The sequence below is a fragment of the Lepeophtheirus salmonis genome, chromosome 2, assembly GCF_016086655.4.
Source record: "Lepeophtheirus salmonis chromosome 2, UVic_Lsal_1.4, whole genome shotgun sequence".
NCBI classification, from domain to species: Eukaryota; Metazoa; Arthropoda; class Copepoda; order Siphonostomatoida; family Caligidae; genus Lepeophtheirus; species Lepeophtheirus salmonis.
In genome coordinates, this window is record NC_052132.2 from 19,511,647 (window position 1) to 19,530,521 (window position 18,875).

The 18,875-nt window shown below is 27.6% G+C and overlaps 1 protein-coding gene across 4 annotated transcripts in view; it reads left to right on the forward strand.

Moving 5' to 3' along the window:
- Positions 1 to 18,263, forward strand: part of LOC121132376 (lachesin) — a 425,839-nt gene extending 407,576 nt beyond the window's left edge. For all 4 annotated transcript variants that reach the window (XM_071886663.1, XM_071886665.1, XM_071886666.1 and 1 more), the window contains one exon: positions 17,798 to 18,263. In XM_071886663.1, coding sequence (XP_071742764.1) covers positions 17,798 to 17,976 — 179 coding nt within the window. In that variant the 3' untranslated portion in view covers positions 17,977 to 18,263. The remainder of the gene's footprint in view (positions 1 to 17,797) is intronic.
- Positions 18,264 to 18,875: the final 612 nt, after the last annotated feature.

Sequence of the window (18,875 nt, forward strand, 5' to 3'; positions counted from 1 at the left end):
TAATTCACGGTGTTATATAGGAATTAATGATCAAAATGATGTCTATTTCAAAGAACGCATTTTAATAAGTTAATTCAATATAATTGTATTATGTTATATTCACACGTTATATATAGGATTATTATCAACAATAAAAATTTAACCAATATGTTCTCGTTTTACACAGACTACAAGATTAAGCCTCTTAAAAGCAATAATGCAGCTGTTACTCATTTTGGGATGGAGCTAAAAAATTTGATTTTCTTATCGCATCGAGGAACATCTTGATCAGATGATAATGTATAATATGTTGGCATGATACCAATATTTCAATAGCAGTTACAATACCAATATAGACATCGGTATTTGGGTACTTTTCGATAACGAAATCGACTAAAAATATAAAATAAAATGTCGTTCAGTGAAATTGACTTCCACTTACAAGGGGGCTCTACGCCATTTTTGTATAGCTAGTTCAAAAATTGGATGAGGTTTTTTTTTAATAAAAATAAAATTATTTATTCTTGCTTTTTATTATAAGGTATGTTCAATTTGGGATTGTGGTTAGTCATTAATTTGATGGGTTATTTCATCGTTGGAGAATTTTTTTTAATAATTTATTGGAGCTGAAATTACTGGTTTCAATATCAAATTAGTAAAATACTACTTAAAATGTGTCACTAAACCATAACTCACGCTATAGTAAAGTTACCAAAAAAACACTACCCTCTTTATATAAGTTTTTCTAAACTCAATATTTTTGAGATTCAATTGTGAGCTAACTCACTTGAACATTTAAATCAGAAACATATGTAAATATAGAAGCCCTTTACAAAAATTAGATAGTTAATAAGGGAAATAAAATAAGAAATTTTTTAAAGTCAATTAACAAGAAATAAAATTTTACCACATTTCTGACTTACTGCAATAATTTATGGGGGTTGTATAAGCTAAAAAAAAGTTATGCACATACGTTTGCATTATACAAGCATTTTATAACTGTATCATGCCCATCAATTTTTGTGTATTTTTTTCTTATGGATTTAAGTATTCCATTGTATCACAGTATATTTTATTTATATATAAATAAGATGGATTTTTGGATAAATATGTAAAATCGTTGAGTAGTGAAATATAAAAAATATATGTCATAAAAATGTACAAATTTGTAAAGCATTGTTCGTTTTTTATACTTAACATACTTGGTGCAAGGCAAAAATGGCACCCAAGCAATGAAATAATAAACCATTAATAACTTTATATAAACCAATCCATTACAATGCTAACTTATTAAATCTGTAAATATAAAATAAAGTTTGTGTGTTCTTTATGGGTTGGAACTAGGAGGCTGAAGTTTTGCCTGGATGCCGTTTCTGAACTTGAAAAAAATAGCTATAAGAAAAATATATATTTTCTACATTTATTAGAAATTAAAAAGTTATTGGGGAAAAAAATTAATTAATGAAAATTGTTGTTTTGTTTTTCTTTTAGAGCAAAAAAAAGAAAAAAGGATTTTCAATGGAATATTGATTCATAGATAAAATAAAGTTTGTAGAAATTTGTCTGGAAATTTGTTTGCATTAAAATTTGGCACATAAAAATTGAACTATCGGTCATTTTCTTAATAATTTTCAATTTTAAAGAAGAAATGCCACAAAATGATGCATTTTGGAAATACAATTTTAGACTCTAACTTTTCGACGACATTATTCATTATAATTAAAAATTTGTCGGCTTGTGTTCTTCTTTATAATGCCAATAATTGCTTGTTACTACTTTTTTTGACAAAATTAGTTCTAAACAGTTTTTGCCATTTTCTTTGCAAATTTCGATTTGATAGCTTTTTGAGAAATTAGAAGATGATGGACTTCTCGTCCAGACAAATTTTGTCGTGAATATATTATTTTAGTTTATTAAACATTATTTTTTTAATTCATAATATTATGATACATATTTAATACAAGGGCCATATTTACATTATTATTATTATGTTCACCCATACCGAAGGGGTCTGAACATTCAGGTAAAATAACATTGACCATTGTCTATTTTATTTCCTACCCCCTCATTTGGCCCGAGCAGCACTGGGGTTCCCTGTTCTAGTTATGAATAATAAAGTAATGAACTTTCAAGCTTCAATAAAGTACTCCCTTCCTCAATCACTGCTTACATATATTTCCAAATTTCAAAAAAGACTTATATACACGTTTCATAAGCTGTGTGCGATGGATATATACAATATTTTCCTTATTTAGTTCAAATAAGCACTATTTCCAGAGCAAATTCACTCCACGGTTCGAATTTAAACTCCGACATATTTTTCTTGTTAGGAATTTGGAAGTAGAAAAGGCTTCAATTTTTTACTCGTTTGTTTTCTTAATGCACCTTTTGAAGAATCAACTTTTTTCAAAAAAGAAAAAAAAAATTATTACCAAGACTTTATTTCATTTTATCTTGATTGAACCTAGTATCCTATTAAACAAGAGCCTAAACACACCTCTTGCAATAGGGCATTTTTGAGTGTGCCCCTATACAAATATTTTATCAAATTATTTTTTTAGATTCGGACTTAAATATGTTTAGATGAAAAGACAGACATTTTTTATACATCATATAAATAAAATGACTATTAACACAACATATTAAATACAAGAACAGGAAAGAACATATGGATCAATGTATTCAGGTGAAAAGGGAAAGAATTCCTTTTTATATATAACATTGTAGGAAATAATGGTTTTGAACTAATTAACTAATATTCAACTATCTAGGATATTAATTCCTTTTTTCACTAAGTAATTGAATGACGTTGTGGATCTCTGGCGTTGTGAAATAAACTTATGATTGATGTAAGATTTAATATAACAAATGAATCTTAGAGCCTCTCATATCCTAAGGGCAAAGCTTAAATAAATTAGTGAAATGCAACTGTTAGCTAAAGGAAACAAACGGTTGTAGTGATCACTTTCCCCCCACGAAATAATGTCATTTTTTATTTTACCATAGATGACGTCATTTTAACACTTTCTCTCATAACGTATAAAACATTTTCTTCCCTTTAGTTATTTCACCATGTTCAATTAGTTAAATGATGAATTTATGAAGGTTATATTGGTACTTATAAAGTAAAATTCAAGTAAACTCCCGCCCCTAGTGAACAAAAACATTATCACTAAGCCAACTATATTTGGACAAATATTGAACACGTTGTCTTTTTTCTGGGCCCTTGTTTTATAAACTGTATTTATGTTTAAATATAAACAGAGTACATGAAGGTCAAAATTTTATATAAATTTTATTGAAAAAGACATAAAGGACAAAAATCTAAAAAGTATTGCTGAAAAAAGAGTTTGTATAGCTTATTAAAAGTATTAATTAAATTTATGACTCATGAATGAGTTTAATACACAGAGAAATAAATACATAGAGACGACAAAGGTTTTTCAAACGACAGTTCAGCAAAGTAAGGTTGTAGTAGATTAAATCTTAAGTCTGCAGCAATGAACGTCAACTTTGGCAAAGAGCAGAAACAAAGATACAGTTTTACTTTAAGGTAAAAGTACTACAATGCACTAACTTTTATTAAGATACGAACTAATTCAGAGTTAGTGACGGAACACATTTGCCACTTCATATTTTTTTTGTTTCTATTTGAGATTACTTACTTTAACATACAAACTCTCCCTTCCATGAATTAAACTTGTATTTCTTGGTATGGCTATTTATATTTTTTGCTGAGGTATTATAATTAAACATCAGCTAAAGGAAAATAGTTAATATATGAACTTTTATTACGTTTTTGGGCGCCAATCAGAGTTGAATATCAATAATGTAATAAAAATAAACTAATGTGACGTCATATTATAGCCTTTTTTATATATAATTTGTGAATCTTGTGGCTTATCACGCCCTTAACTTACTAACACAAAAATTTACCCCGTATTTTGATGAAAATATAAATATATTGGCTGTATTTCCCCTAATCAATGTTTTAAACGTTGAGTGGCAAAATTTGAATTATCTTATGTAAAGCTCTGAACAGTTTTCTACAATGGTTAAATAATAATTTTATAATTGTGAAGAATTGGCTGGCTGGCTAGAAATTTATTTTGGGAATTTTATTCTGTTTCTTTTTGGGGAAAAAGGTTACTTGACAATAAAAGTAACAACGCACCCTATATATTTATTTGTATATGGGCACTATTCTTAATTTTTTGGATATATACGTATTGGCATATATATAAAACAAATTATTATTTAAGTAATATATGATGTTCCTTATTTTTTACGAAAATAGTTAAAGAAATCAAACAAAGAAAATCGAAGTTTATGATAGACTTTTTTTCATTTTATCTTTAATTTAAGATTTTCTTCATTTTAACATCACAATAAAAAGTCAATAGCAAAAGAAAAATAATAAATTTAAATTTTTATTTCATTGAGTTGAGAAAGTTTTTTTTTTTGTTTTGTTTTGTTTTCTCTATATTTTACGTTTAAAGAAATGTGGGTATGGTTTGAAATCAGGTATATATATATATATATATATATGCGATACATAAGTATGTATAGTAAAATAGATTTTCAAAAATAAACTTTAGATCCTTTCTAAATAATATATAGTATGGTTGCATGCATTCAACGAGGGAAAAAAAATATAAAAAGAGAAAATCTGATAAAAGCATTGTGTGTATGTGCTCACTCGTATTCCCATAACTATATATTTTTATTTCATCATCATCATATTTACAAAGCAGTAAGTAAATAGGCATTGAAAAGTACTCGTATGTACATTAGACTGCCCCGATTTGAAGTTGTATTCTTCTTGTCATGCACAAAGACCTTTCTTCTTAGAATAATGAAATAAACAGACTTGGGTAAAGCTACTGAGTATTTTTAGGTCACAATTACCAATTTTTACGCCTCTTGTAAAGGCATAAAAATACGAGTAAAAAAATGAACTTACAATAAAAATTATGGTCGGTTTATCTACTAAATTATTGTGCATCTTGGTTTTAATAATTTAAGCCTCTAATATGACCTCAATTATTTGACTTTTATCTGTTTTATCAAACATAATATAAAATAAATTTACTCTTTTTTGTTCAAAAAATCTCCCTTCATATAAGAATACAGTCATTTGGAAAAATTTTAAACCACTTCGGATATTTCACCTAATTCAATAATAATCGTTGTCTAATACGTGTACATACACGCAAAGAAAAGTATGGTACGTTTTATGTTGCAATGAGTCTAGGCAGTTTATGTATCAACCTGTTGTCTAATGACGCTTGTATGAATAGGTTGTGCTTAGATATTAGCTGTAATTTATATTCTTCAAAAATGGGCATAAAAGGTGACTTTTCTGATATTGTCTATAGATGTACATTAATAAGATAACTGTTTGCACATCTCTAGTATTTTGTAAACTCTATAGATGGAATTATACCTTTTATTATTATCTACCCTTCCCCCCATAAAAATGTTATTGAAAAAGAAGCCGATTTTAAGAAGAATAATAAAAAATTCTCATTTTTTATCATTTAGAAAAGCACTATGTTTACTCTTGCTTTCTAATTGTGGTCTACTTCTGATGATTTGATGAAAGATAAATATAATACTTTTATGTGATGATTAAAGTTTGGTATTTTTTTTTTTTTTAAGCGGGTATAATTTTGAAAGGATCATCATTTTCAGACGATATTCGTAATCAATGGATTGATTTAATTATGTATTTTAAAACCATTCAGAAAATGATGGTATATATTACATAATATACTTATAATTATAATATGAATGTTTCGTTGTTATCAAAAAGGATCCGTATAATTCTAATTAACTAAATTCTCTCTGAAACGATGGAGCAGGATTTTTTTATACATACTACATATTCTAATAACACTATATCAATTTGGTTAAGTCATACACCCACGAAAAAAAAGAACTTCTATTATTGGCTCCTATAACCTAGCAGTAGTAGTATTTTTTATTTGTTTTTTTTCAAATATTGTATTATTAACTTTATAAAAATACCAATATCCATAAATAATTATTTTTGTCTCAATGAGCATTCCATTTTTTATTTGCTTCAAAAATTCCCAAATCGAAATTCGCAAAAGAAAATTGGAAAAAAATATTGTACTATTTTTGCATAAAAGTTGTAAATAGTATTTATTGGAATTGTAAAGTAGAACAACTAACCTACCAAATTTTTTTTAGTACTTGCAAAAGCAAAAACGTTATGAATAATAATGATGTCAAAAAAATAACCCTTCATAATTGGTTCTTTTTTGCAAATATTGCAAAAATTATGTATTAAATTGTTTGAAAATACTATTATTACAGATAGTCTTAAATTTTATGTCCAAAATGTATTACTTTGTGTTATTTCTTATTTAAAAAAACCAAATTTGACGTATAATAAAATAATGAGAAAAAAATGGTGAAAAAAGAACAAAAATTTAAAAAAAAGAAACATTATTCAGAAAATTACAGATATTTCAGGAAACATCAATTTCTATTAGTCAAATTTAAATGCAAATGAATCTTCAGAAAAATTTCTGCAAACTTTAATTCAATATTTTAGTTGAAGTTCACTTTTTACACCTTAGAAAACCCAAAATGCAATTTTCACCAATTCCTTTTTTTGCCCATAACTTTTTGATTTTGAATAAATGTAGAAAACGCTTTTATTCGTATAGTTGTTTTTTAAAACGGCGATCACTTATTTAAGTATAGCTCAATCCCTATCTTGTCGCCTTGAGTTGCTAAAAATGGTTTTAATATTATGAGTTTTGACTAAGCCCCCCTTATATGACCCCCTCCCTAAAAAGGGACTACGCCTGACCAGGTTCAAAAGAGGGACCTGCGCAAAATTTCAGTGTCCTAGGTCCAACGGTGTGGGCACACATAATGGGGACACACATACATTTTCTATAACATATATAAATATAAATCATACGTGAAATATTTTATGAGTAAAAAAATCGAAAAATAATTTTATTTAAATCATATATTTTTTTTAGTACTTGCTTAACCCTTCCGGCACAATAGGGACATGGGTGTCCCCCATCAATTTAATTGCCTAAAACTTTTCTTGTAATAATTCATAACTGTTCTTTTTTATTTTAAAATGGCCATCTATATCTGTTTTTTCATTTATTTTATTGTCATAATGATCTTTTTAAAATAAATATCTTATCTAAACTGATTTTTTGTTTTGATGATTTTTGACAATTTGTACGATCAGGTTAAATTATTTATAATTAGACGGTTCTTGCTGATTTAGAACTTATAATACATTTTTTTATATTGCATTATGTCTATTCAATCTACTGTAAAAATTTCAAGTTCATATGTAATTTTTTTTATTTTATGTTTTAAACTAAGGGACGTTGGTGTCTCTATTGTCTATTGTAAGGGTAAAATACGTTAGGGGCAACAATATTTATTAATTATGTTATAACGGTAGAAAGTTTGTAACAAATGTAGAAGGAATCTGTGCCTTTCTGGGAAATAATCTCATGAAGTCAGTGATGAAGCCTCCTAATTTGAAATCTTATTTGAGCGTTGATAATTTTATATCATCGGAGGGAATTAAAAATGCATTGACCAGGACTCCATTAATGTCCTTTTTTCAAAACCTTCACTTCGCTAATACCTTAGAAGCAAATAAATCGGACAAATCTTACAAAATAAGCGTAATTATTGGCCATTCAAATGAAGCATTTAAATCTGTCATGTCCGATGCTCCAGAACTATCAATTGACGTAAACATGACAAGTTTAAAGGGAAAATGTCTTGCGAGTAATATATGAAGAATAAAACCATTAAGTGAGGATTCAAATGGTGGTATTGGTGTTGCAGGAACAGAATATCTTTATCCGTTTAATTTATACCTTGGGAAGAAAAAAAATAATGAATATGTTCTTGGAGAAATTGTTGTAGTTTGCACTTTTTGAGAAGCTGAAAAATTCCTACTGTACACTATATTTCGATAATTTATCTTAGTTCTTCCCAGTTAGTTAATAAATTACACGAAAATGGACTACAAGGTATTGGAACTGTAAGAAAAGATAGGGAAAACATGCCAATTATGAAGATAGATGAAGTAATAAAATGAGGTGAAATGTAGCTAAAATATACAAATATTTTAATAGCAGTCAAGTGATTTGACAGAACGAGTTTGGAACGCAACAAACAAGTTTCATCTGTTCTAAGGAGTAAAAGGGGAAAATTCTAAAATAGTTGCCTATGTTCATCCATTGTAAAAAATATATGGGATGTGTTGATATTCTGAATCAAAACACTGCTACTTCTAGATTGGATCGAAAATCATCGGAAGGGGGGTATTATTTGAAACTTTTTTTATATCCCTTGGATATTTGTGTTGTTAATTCGCATATTGTTTACAAAAAAAAATCCAAAAGGATTGTTAGATTTCAAAATTATTTTTATCTTATGATGATGTTTTAGTATCTCAATTCCAATCCATACCAAAGCTCTAACCCAATTATGAACCATTGATGAACGGAATAGTAAGTCTTTCAATAGAATTGGCATGTGACCAATTTCAAATCACAGTGCTATCCCGAAAAACGGTAACAACTTCTATTTACCTTTTTTTGTCAGCTGATAACACTGTACAACATCAAGAATGGTACAAAAATATTATATGCTTATTCTGATTGTGTTTCAACTTTTGATTTCAAATATGGCCTATTTTTTCTCTCCTAGCGCCTCGGGGCCTTCAGAAAAAGGTCATACATTTTTTTTTCTATTTCAGAAAATTGATCAAATATTCGGCATCCTAATTAGCTTTAGCACTTAGTTTCTCTCTTTTTCCCTCTCTCTCTCTTTGTGTCTCTCTCTTCCAGACAGGGAAGTCTAAATTTAGGAACTTATCTCAAATTGACAACGATATAGAGCGCTTTTGGTGAAGCGCTTTTTTTTTTATTATGAATTTTTTTACAATAAAAAGCACCTATTATAAACATTAAAAAATTATAAATCAAGTTATAAGGCTGATACAGACATTTTAAAAATATTTTTAGAACTTTTCAATTTTAGGCAATAAATTTTTTCACGTAATATATCTCTATTTTCACCACCAATTACCTGCAAAAGCTTTGAACCTTTAAAATAGGCAAAAATAGAAAACAAATTATGCCTTTATCTGACGTCCATAAGGCTAGCAGAGAAACAATAAGGTATATATATAGAATCAGGGGATCAAATTTTACTGAATTGATCATATTCTAATCTATTGCTTTAAAAAAAATGTGATTTTGTTTGACAGTGTAATTCTTCTACTATTTTTAATTAGTTGTGTTCTGAACGTTGATATCATAAATGATGTATTATTACTTTTAAATTAATAAACTTTTTGTTAGTGATGTGGCATTTTTATTTTTGGCCAAATTTATTTTATTTAAACTACATGAAATAACTTTTATAAATACTCTTGAGTTGTACTCTCAGAATTTACAGCTATTAGTTTATAAAATTAATATATTTTCTACAAGTTATTTGTGTAATAGAAAAAATTGGTGTCAATTTAATTATATTTTATGTTTTCTTATGTCTTAAATTTTTTTTACTTCATATTGATGAGTATTTATTTGTTAAACTCAACTTCTTAAAAGTAATAAAACTAATTCCATACAAAAAAAAAAAAAAAATCAAATATATTCTCAATAATAACTACAAAATTATCTCTTTTTTATGATCTAAACTAATGTTGTTTGGATTAAATTAAAAAAAGGTATATATTTTCTTTCCGTGCTTTGAACTCATAAAAAAAATTTATCATTTTAATTAATATTAATGAGTATTAAAAGGATGAAATAGCTATAAAAATATTACAAATATAATAAATGTTATTTTAATACTAGCTAGATGTGTATTAGGTTATAAAATTTGTTTCACTTTTACCCCAGGTCATCTATGACGTTTAAAAAAATATCCACCAAGGAAGTGTTAAATAGAGAAAAGTTGGAGATTTGGAAAGAAACTACTTTTGTAGCTAAATAGTTGTAACCCATCAACAAAAACTAGTTAAAACTGTTCCTGCACCCTACAGAGGTTAACATTTTATAAACTACTTATAAAACTTGATAGCTTATTAAATATACAAAATATTTTTTCAATTGACAAATATTGAATAACTTTAGAGACATATGTTTTGAAGCTCTTTTTATTATGAAGTTGTATGTCTTCATTTTACAACAAACTATATTTTTTTTCAATCTGATCGAAATTGAGGAATAAATTCCTTTTTATTATAAAATTACAAGGTATTTTTTCTTAGTCATAATGAGATACGGAAATCATTTAAATTATATTTAGCCTGGACACATATAACTACAAATTATATTTTATTTGAATTTATTAATTAAAAATAACAAAATAATAATCGTTAAGATGATGGAAAAAATATTTTTTGAAAAAAACCAATCTGTATTGCAAAAAAGCAGAAACTTTGAGTTATAAAGAACAATTTCATGTTTCTTGGAGTAAAAGTATTTAAATTTTGAAGTTAAAAAAAATTCAAAATATTTAACATAGACTGATCCTTCTTATTTTTTTTTCAAAAAGTTAGTGTATATAGTCCAGAAATGTTCCATTAGTTAAAATATATATATAAATATAGTCCTCTAGGTCAATTTGTAGTGGTTTGGCAAAGCCTTTCAAATAATAAATTTCAGAATTTTAAGAATAAATATAATTCTTATCTATAAAATAGTCAATGTAAGTCGAAGTGAAGCATTTAAAAATATTTTTAGATTAATAAATAATCTTTCAAAAGTTATAATTTAGTTTTCTTTTAAACAATCACTATTTCTTATCATAAAAAAATAAAATAACGCTGTAATATAAAACTTTATCTTAAATTTTTTTGATATTAAATAATCTCTTTAGGAGATAACTATTTAATAACTTTTGAAAAAATGTTTATACATTTTAAAATGGTTACATGTTATAAAATACTTCATAAACTAATTATTAATTTAATAGAAATCTACCCTTTACTGTCTACAAAATGTAATATTATTTTCTTAAGAGTTCATTTTTGTTTATAAACTCAGAGTTATAAAATATAATAATACAAAATTATTTATTTGGTTCACTATTGCTAATATCATTTTATTGGAATAAATTAAATGCTTTTTGGAAGTTCTATCATTTGGAAAATTATTTAGTAAATAGAAAAAGCATACTTAGCAATGACTACTATCAAATGAAGTTTTATATTGCTTAAATATCCAGTTTACAATGAATAAAAATTTGAAGGGAAGTATCTTAGAGATAAACGGTATCATAATCAATTTAAAAAAAAAAACAAATCGGAATATGCCGTATGACAAAGTTAACAATAAATGTTGGAGATTTAAGTATGTAAAATAAAATATTAATAAGGTTATGAACAATGGTCAAATTTGATCTTGATGTCCTTGACCAAACACTTTATTATAGCTTTGTCTGTTTCTTCTATAAATTTTTCAAATAATGACTTAAAATCGGTCAAGAAATTGTCCTTGCTGGTTCTGTAAGCTCAATTGTCTTTTTTCTTAGCAGTTATTGACATGAATAATTGGTTTCAGATTTAATGTAGAAATTATCAAACTGATTGTCTTTTAAAGTGTTCCACTACATTTTTACAAAGGTTTAACTACTTTCTAAGTAGTATATGCAGGTACTCTATTCCATTAGAAGCACACATCGGGATTTGAGAAGGTTAACAGCCCCATGGCAGTACACTTCCCTTCAAAAACTTCCAATAGACCTCCTCGTGTATTTTCACTGCGTATGTTTGTGGAATTACTTGTTAATTATTTCGCTTGTATGATCCATTTGAGTGAAAAAAAATATTTAACAACAAATATTTGTTATCATGTCAACTGAAGCGTCTATTTTTATACTAGTAGTAATATTTGTCATTAAAAACATGGGGCCCTTTATAAAAACCACCTTGTACATTTAGATCATAAACAATACTCAAAATAAATTTAGTATATACTATATGACATATATTTTTGTTTATATATATAATACATATACTTAACATGTCAAAGTAATACATCTAACCAAATTAAACTTGACATAATGTCATTGTACAATTCAAAGCAAGCATTGCATTACATTATTTTAAATATATATCTTTTAAATAATTCACTAAACAAAATGAAATGGAATTAGTATATTTTGTTTTACAATGTATGCAAAATATATTTGATTTTATTAAAAAAAATGTTAATCCATCAAATGAAAAAAAAAAATCGAGCAATAATTAATTCCTAAGTAAAGCAAAAATAAATAAAAAACTAATGGAACTTTATTTGAAACATGATTAATGAATTTGAGTAATTTTTGAGTTTGTCGAGTTCAAATGGTAATTTTCACAGATTTTGTGAATGATTTCTCTTTTATTAGCTTCATTATTGTCGTATGTATATTAGAGTTCTCCATTTTTGGAGTACATTTTTAAAAAATATAATATGATACTTTCTGTAGGAAAAAAGAGGTATAAAATTTCAGAGCTTTAACACCATTTTTAGTATATTATACGTCATGGGCGGAGCATTGTCTTATTGGAAGGTGTAATTTCTTCCTTGGGCTACTCCATCCATCCAGGGAATATAAAATAAAAGTGCAATGAACAAGCTTGATCCGTGCAAGTTCGTCCAGGCCTTTAAAAGATTCCGATGCTTGTGGCCGAAGATATCAACAGTGGCGGAAATCGTTACAAATAATTGAATGGCATGTAGCAGTTTCTTTACTAATTTAATACTAAGATACATGCAATGTCATTCAATTATTTGTAATGATTTTCGCGACTGTTGATATCTTCGGCCACAAGCACCGGAATCTGGACGAACTTGCACGGACCAAGCTTGTTCATTGCACTTTTATTTACATTCCTTGGATAGATGGAGTAGCCCAAGGAAGAAATTACACCTTCCAACAAAACAATGCTCCGCCTCAGAAGGCCAAAAAATTGCAGGATGTTTTGGCACAAAATGTTCTCACTTTGGACCCCAGATTTTTGGCCTGCAAACAATCCATACCTGAACCTATACTGTTTACATCTTTGAGGAAGGGTTAAGTAAATGGCATGTAAAAGTATCATTCGTCTTCTGACGCCCTGAAGAAGTCTATTACCCGTACAATGGCAAAGCTGAATCTGCGCTAGATCGCCCGGACCTGCCAAACCTTTCGGCATTGAGTCGGCTGAGGTTATCATGAAAGGCGAATATCATTTTAAATAATCGTATGTGAATAAATGTAGCTTTTAAATAATAAAAAAATATGGTTCTAACCCATCTCCTTCGTTCGTTATAAGCCTTAAAAGATTTTCCCATTGTATCTGGACCACATTGTATATACGAAGATGTCCATTTTTGGGGTTATTTAATTTTTTTTTTTGATCAAAAAGTTTTGTTTTTTTTGTAAAAAAAATATTCCTCAAAAGTGCTGGGCCCTCAAATGTCATTTTTCAAACCTCAAAAACTATTTAGAATATGAATAATGACATTTTTTCGTCAAAATTGGCTGATTGTCCTTTTTTTTAAATACACTTTAACTTGAGTATGACCGTCATTTTACCTATCTTAATATTCCAACGTCTCCAAAATAATACCAATGAATTAAAGCTCGATTTTTTTTAGTGAAAGTATCATAATATCATACATAATTAAAGATATTTTCAAAAATAACACAAACTTTTTGTTTTTTATGCTAAAAGATGGTGTAAAAAATATAAATTAAATTAACAGGAAATGAACTTTAAAAATGCTATGCTGTCAAATATACCAACGCAACCCTTCTAATTTTAAAGAATAATCCAGAAACTCCTTTGCTACAAAAAGAACCTACAATATCACCCCCAAAACGTGAGATAAAGCTTTTACCAATTTATATTTTATTTAGTTGACCGTCAACACAAGAACAAAAAAAGAGAAATGAATGGATTTCATTTGAAATGTCATATTGGGCTAATATATAACATATCTTATATCAAATGAAAGTTAAAAATTAAAGGCAAAAATTTTGGGATCCTTAACTCATCCTCTGAATTTGAATACTCGGCCTTTAAGTGATTCAAAAAGTCTATAAAATATCTTGCATGTATGTATGAAATAAATAATAAATTCGGATCTTTTAATGATTTCCTGTTGAAGATTGTTCTATGTTGACATATGTACATATGTTTACAAAACTTGCTTATGAAAGTTGTAAGCAAAGCAACGCGTCTAAAATATGTTTTTCATACTTGTTGGAAATACTTGAATACTGTTACAAATAAATATTTAATGAAAGTTTTGATAAATTTGATAAAAGTTAAAAATAATATGTATTGTTCATTGCTTCTTTGAAATTCTCAAACAAAACTTGGATTTTAATATGTTCAATATCAAAACATAGAGTTTTAAGCCTTGTATTGACATTATATTTTTTTGTTTTTACAATTTAAACTATTGAAGTTAGGAATGTACTCCTATACATATGTGGGACGGCAACAATAAAACAATCATTAACATGAATTTAATGAAAGGAGATTATCATAACTTTTTTCTCCTTTATATACATATACTGGATGGTGAATAAGTCCTGCATCACCTTTTAAACTTTAATTTTGAGAGAACTGGGGAGTTTCAATGATAAATTTGGGCACATTAGTTAAAAGCTGTTGTTCTTTAAAAACGAGATATAGCAAACTAAAGTATTTCAATTCTAAACATAGATGAAAACATAAGGGTTTGAGATTGCAAATTTGAAATGCACCAATCATGACATCTCAGTCATTTTCAAGCCCTTTGGTGTCAATTTGGAAGGTATAGGGCAGTCAATATCATTTTTGTAGCTGCCAATCACTCTTTGAAGTTAATGCGGCCAAATCCATAGTCGAATTATTAAAGAAAAGACCTAAGACTGGCCCATCATGTCCAAAGTTACCTAGGCTGCTAGGAGGAAATCAAAGAGTTTGAAGGATAGGTAATCAACAATTCCGTTTGGAGCGTTATATGAGTCTTCTTAATGACCTCAAACATCGCCCTGGACCCCGAACCTCCAGCATCTATTTGCAAGTCTGTCGAGTCCACTACAGGAAAATTGCCGATTTCAAGTTATCCTTGGATGAGCGGAAGATACATATCACATGTGTTTGCGGACTCCTGATCCCACTTTGAGGCTATCATTGCTCCCAAATTCACAAATAATGTTCCTGTATATGTATTTATCTTTAAGCTACCATTTTCGAGTTCATTTGACTTAATTCAGATTAAAATGAAGTACAACATGCAGGAGGTGCAAGCCTTAATCACTACCCGGTATTCATACACCAGAATATGTCATGTACCAATCATATCCAAGCAAGACAGGATAAGAAACTCCACGAAACCTCCTACAAATAAACCACTGCATCCGAAGAAGGAGGAATAAATAAATGATTTATCACTTTTGATGAAAATAGTTCTTGTGATAAACTTTAATCTGAATAGTGATATATACATCAAATTAAAGACTTCTAAAAGAATTAGGATGGTTTGGATGGATCTTTGTGCGTTTTGTAATCCAATATTTTCATAAATTGATAAAACAGATTTATATGAAGAAATTTATATCCTCAAAAAAAAAAAATGTAAAAAAATTTTATCTAACGATATTTTAAATCTAGTTGAAGGAGATCTATACCTCCAGGAAATTTATGATGTTGAATTTGATAAAGAACATCATTTTGATCGTTTTTATTCCGGTCAAATTTTCAAGTGTAAGGCAAAACAATATATAATAATAATTCTATTAATATGAAAATTAATGAATAAAAAAGGATTCAAAAATTGAATGGTAGAGATTATAAATGGATGACTTATTTCAATATGAATTTAAGTAATGTTCTTCAACCTTTAAAAAAAATTTGATTTTCTAATTGTATTGTACAATATTACATATTAATAATATTTAATAAATTCATAAATTAACTAAAATCTACAATTATTTACAATAATATACCTATCCAGGAGATAAAAACATAAAAATACTCCACACTCTGTCTCCTCTGGAACGCTTTCTCTTCCTTATAGTTTAACTATTCATTGCATCGACGTATTTGTCTTCAATTGTCTGGGATGAGGTAATACAGGGTTGTTTAAGTAAATCTGGACCATCTTTAACTACATCTTGAATCATAAGGAAATGATTTAATTCTGTTATTTATATTTTAAAATAAGAACTTGGCCTTAGCTTTATGTTAGTTGCGCAATTTTTAATTCAAAACAAGTATTTACGATATGGAAGACCCGGAGGAACACCATCATTGAATTTTCTGGCGTGGTATACAGTCCACCGTATATCAAGAAGATTCTCAGATATCTAACGAACACAATCTACGAAGTCTACAACACCTGAAAGGAAGAGAAGGGTATAAAAGAAAATCCCACAACTACCGGAGTGATACAAAACGCTCTCCCATATTCGTCGTAAGCCCGAAACATTCTTCAAAGTCATCTCCTTGGGATTCCGATAAACACTTTTGCTAAAAATAAATCAAGAACTTGAGCTAAATTTTAAAACTGTTTTTTATTTAAGAAACCTATTTTGCCCTCGATATTGTCCCAAAAATAAAATCAATAAATTTTTAATTCCTTAATACCGAGAATCAACTTCGACTACTATTAAATGCAATATGTGACGCCTCTACTCTGTTAGTGAAAAAATTTGTTGTTGTAAATAAGTGATAATTTGTATAAGAGTACAAAATTGGATAGTTTTTAATCTCTTTTGTTTACAGTCTATTTTTACTTATAAAGACTTATGCATACATTATTTTTATACTTTATAGTTATTCAAATACTTTTTTTATAATAGTCTCTTAAGTTGAACGAATTGCATTTTATGATAAATCTTGTGTCAAAGAGATTCGACTTTTAGCAATAAATTATTATTGCATTTGATTTAATTTATATTTCAATTACTTTCTTTTAAAAGATATACATACATAAAATATCTCCTTCAATTTGTATAAATCCAGTTTTATGAAATATAAACTTTTTGCAAGTTACCAAAAGGATAATGAAATCTTTCAAGACAAACAACACAAATCTACAAAGAAATATTTCGTGATTCTATATTCAATATAATTCTCCATTTTTTGTTTAGGATTCAAAAAAAATTTCAGAGCATATTTAATAAGAAACTTTTAGCGTATAATTACTTTCTATCAGTTTGAATCAAGTAATGTATATTTCAAATATGTTCTTATATTTTACGTGCGATGATCCAATATTCAGAAAATGAAATTTAAAACATAAAAACTATAATGTTTTAAGAATTTTATTTTTGAAAAGGAATTACGCCTCATTTTTTAATTGTTTTTACGTCAAAATAATTCACCTGAAGAATGAACTATTAAGGCATATAGAAAGAAATATATAAATGCAACAAGGTGAATAATATATGATTCACAATTTCAGATCTTAACAAACATAGGTGATTTAAAAAACCAATGAGTAGGGTAACGTTTAATAGTACAAACTTAATATTTATACTAAGGACATCTTCAATTAGTTTATTTTTATAGCGGCCGAATTCTTTCTGGCCTTACACATATATATTTATCTATGATTTGAGGTTTAATTTACAAAAGAGTATTTGATTCTAGAAGGTCTATTTCAGCTGAAATATTGATTTAAATATAATTGTATTCAAGACAAATATGTAGTTATTTTAAAACATACTATAACTGTACTTTAAATAATTTGATAATTTGCAAAAACGTTTATAAATTGTGACAAAAATTATTTCATCTTTTGTTTTTTTACAGAACAAGAGGTCCAAAGCTCAAAAATAAAGAAAAAAATTGAGATTGTGAGTAAATCATCAGATGAAAAAAGTTCTTTACAGAGTATGGAACCCTCCAAATCTCACACCGTCAACGCATGGCCCTTCTTCTTCCTCCTCCTTACTGAAACTCTAATATTATTTTTTAGTATATCTCATTGAATCTACTGTATTCAAAATAAAAAGATAATAATATAGCATCTTCAAACGTCAAATTATGGAGACAATTCTGAAGATTTACAAAGAATCATCATTTGATGATTATAGTAAAAGTCTTTCGCAAGTGTGTTTTTTATGTATATCAAAAGTTAAAATAATATTAATAAATGACACTTTAGATGTTTTTTCTCCTCACATCAATGACTACGATGAACAAGGGCATACTTACATTGCCTTAAGCATACAAAAACATAATAATCACGAAACAATATTAATTTTTTATAATAAAATATCTATCTAATAAATATATATAAACATACAAATAGTTAAATGAAATTTGTTGGAATATAATAAATATATTTATATGAAAAAAACAAATCCTTCTTCTTTATCTTAAATCCAAAATATAATCAGGACACTCTTGCATGTTTCAAAGTAGCTGACTCTAGGTATAATGAACTCATAATACATATAATCATATATAAAATAGGTCTAGTAAACAGAAATTGAATATGTTTAATGTTTTTTTACAATTGTTTATCTTCTCGACAATCAAAACAGTGATCACATCACGGTCAAACTCGACGATTATTTCTATTATTTTATCTACATTTTTCAACAATTGGACTTCTAGAGCGTGGTAAGTCTCTCACTTCTAAATTACGCATGATTGACTGTTACAGTATCAGGAATATAAACACTGATTACATTTTCAACCGCCTGGCTTTCGTTTTTGCCTTTATCGAAGAAAAACTGTTGAATATGATGATGATGCTGGTGATAATCTTTGACACACGACAATACTGAGTCAAACAATCGTAAAACTGTCAAAAAAAAATTAATACAAAATATTATCTTTCTAGCACTACCTAACGTAAACCGAGCACCCTTATACAACGCAA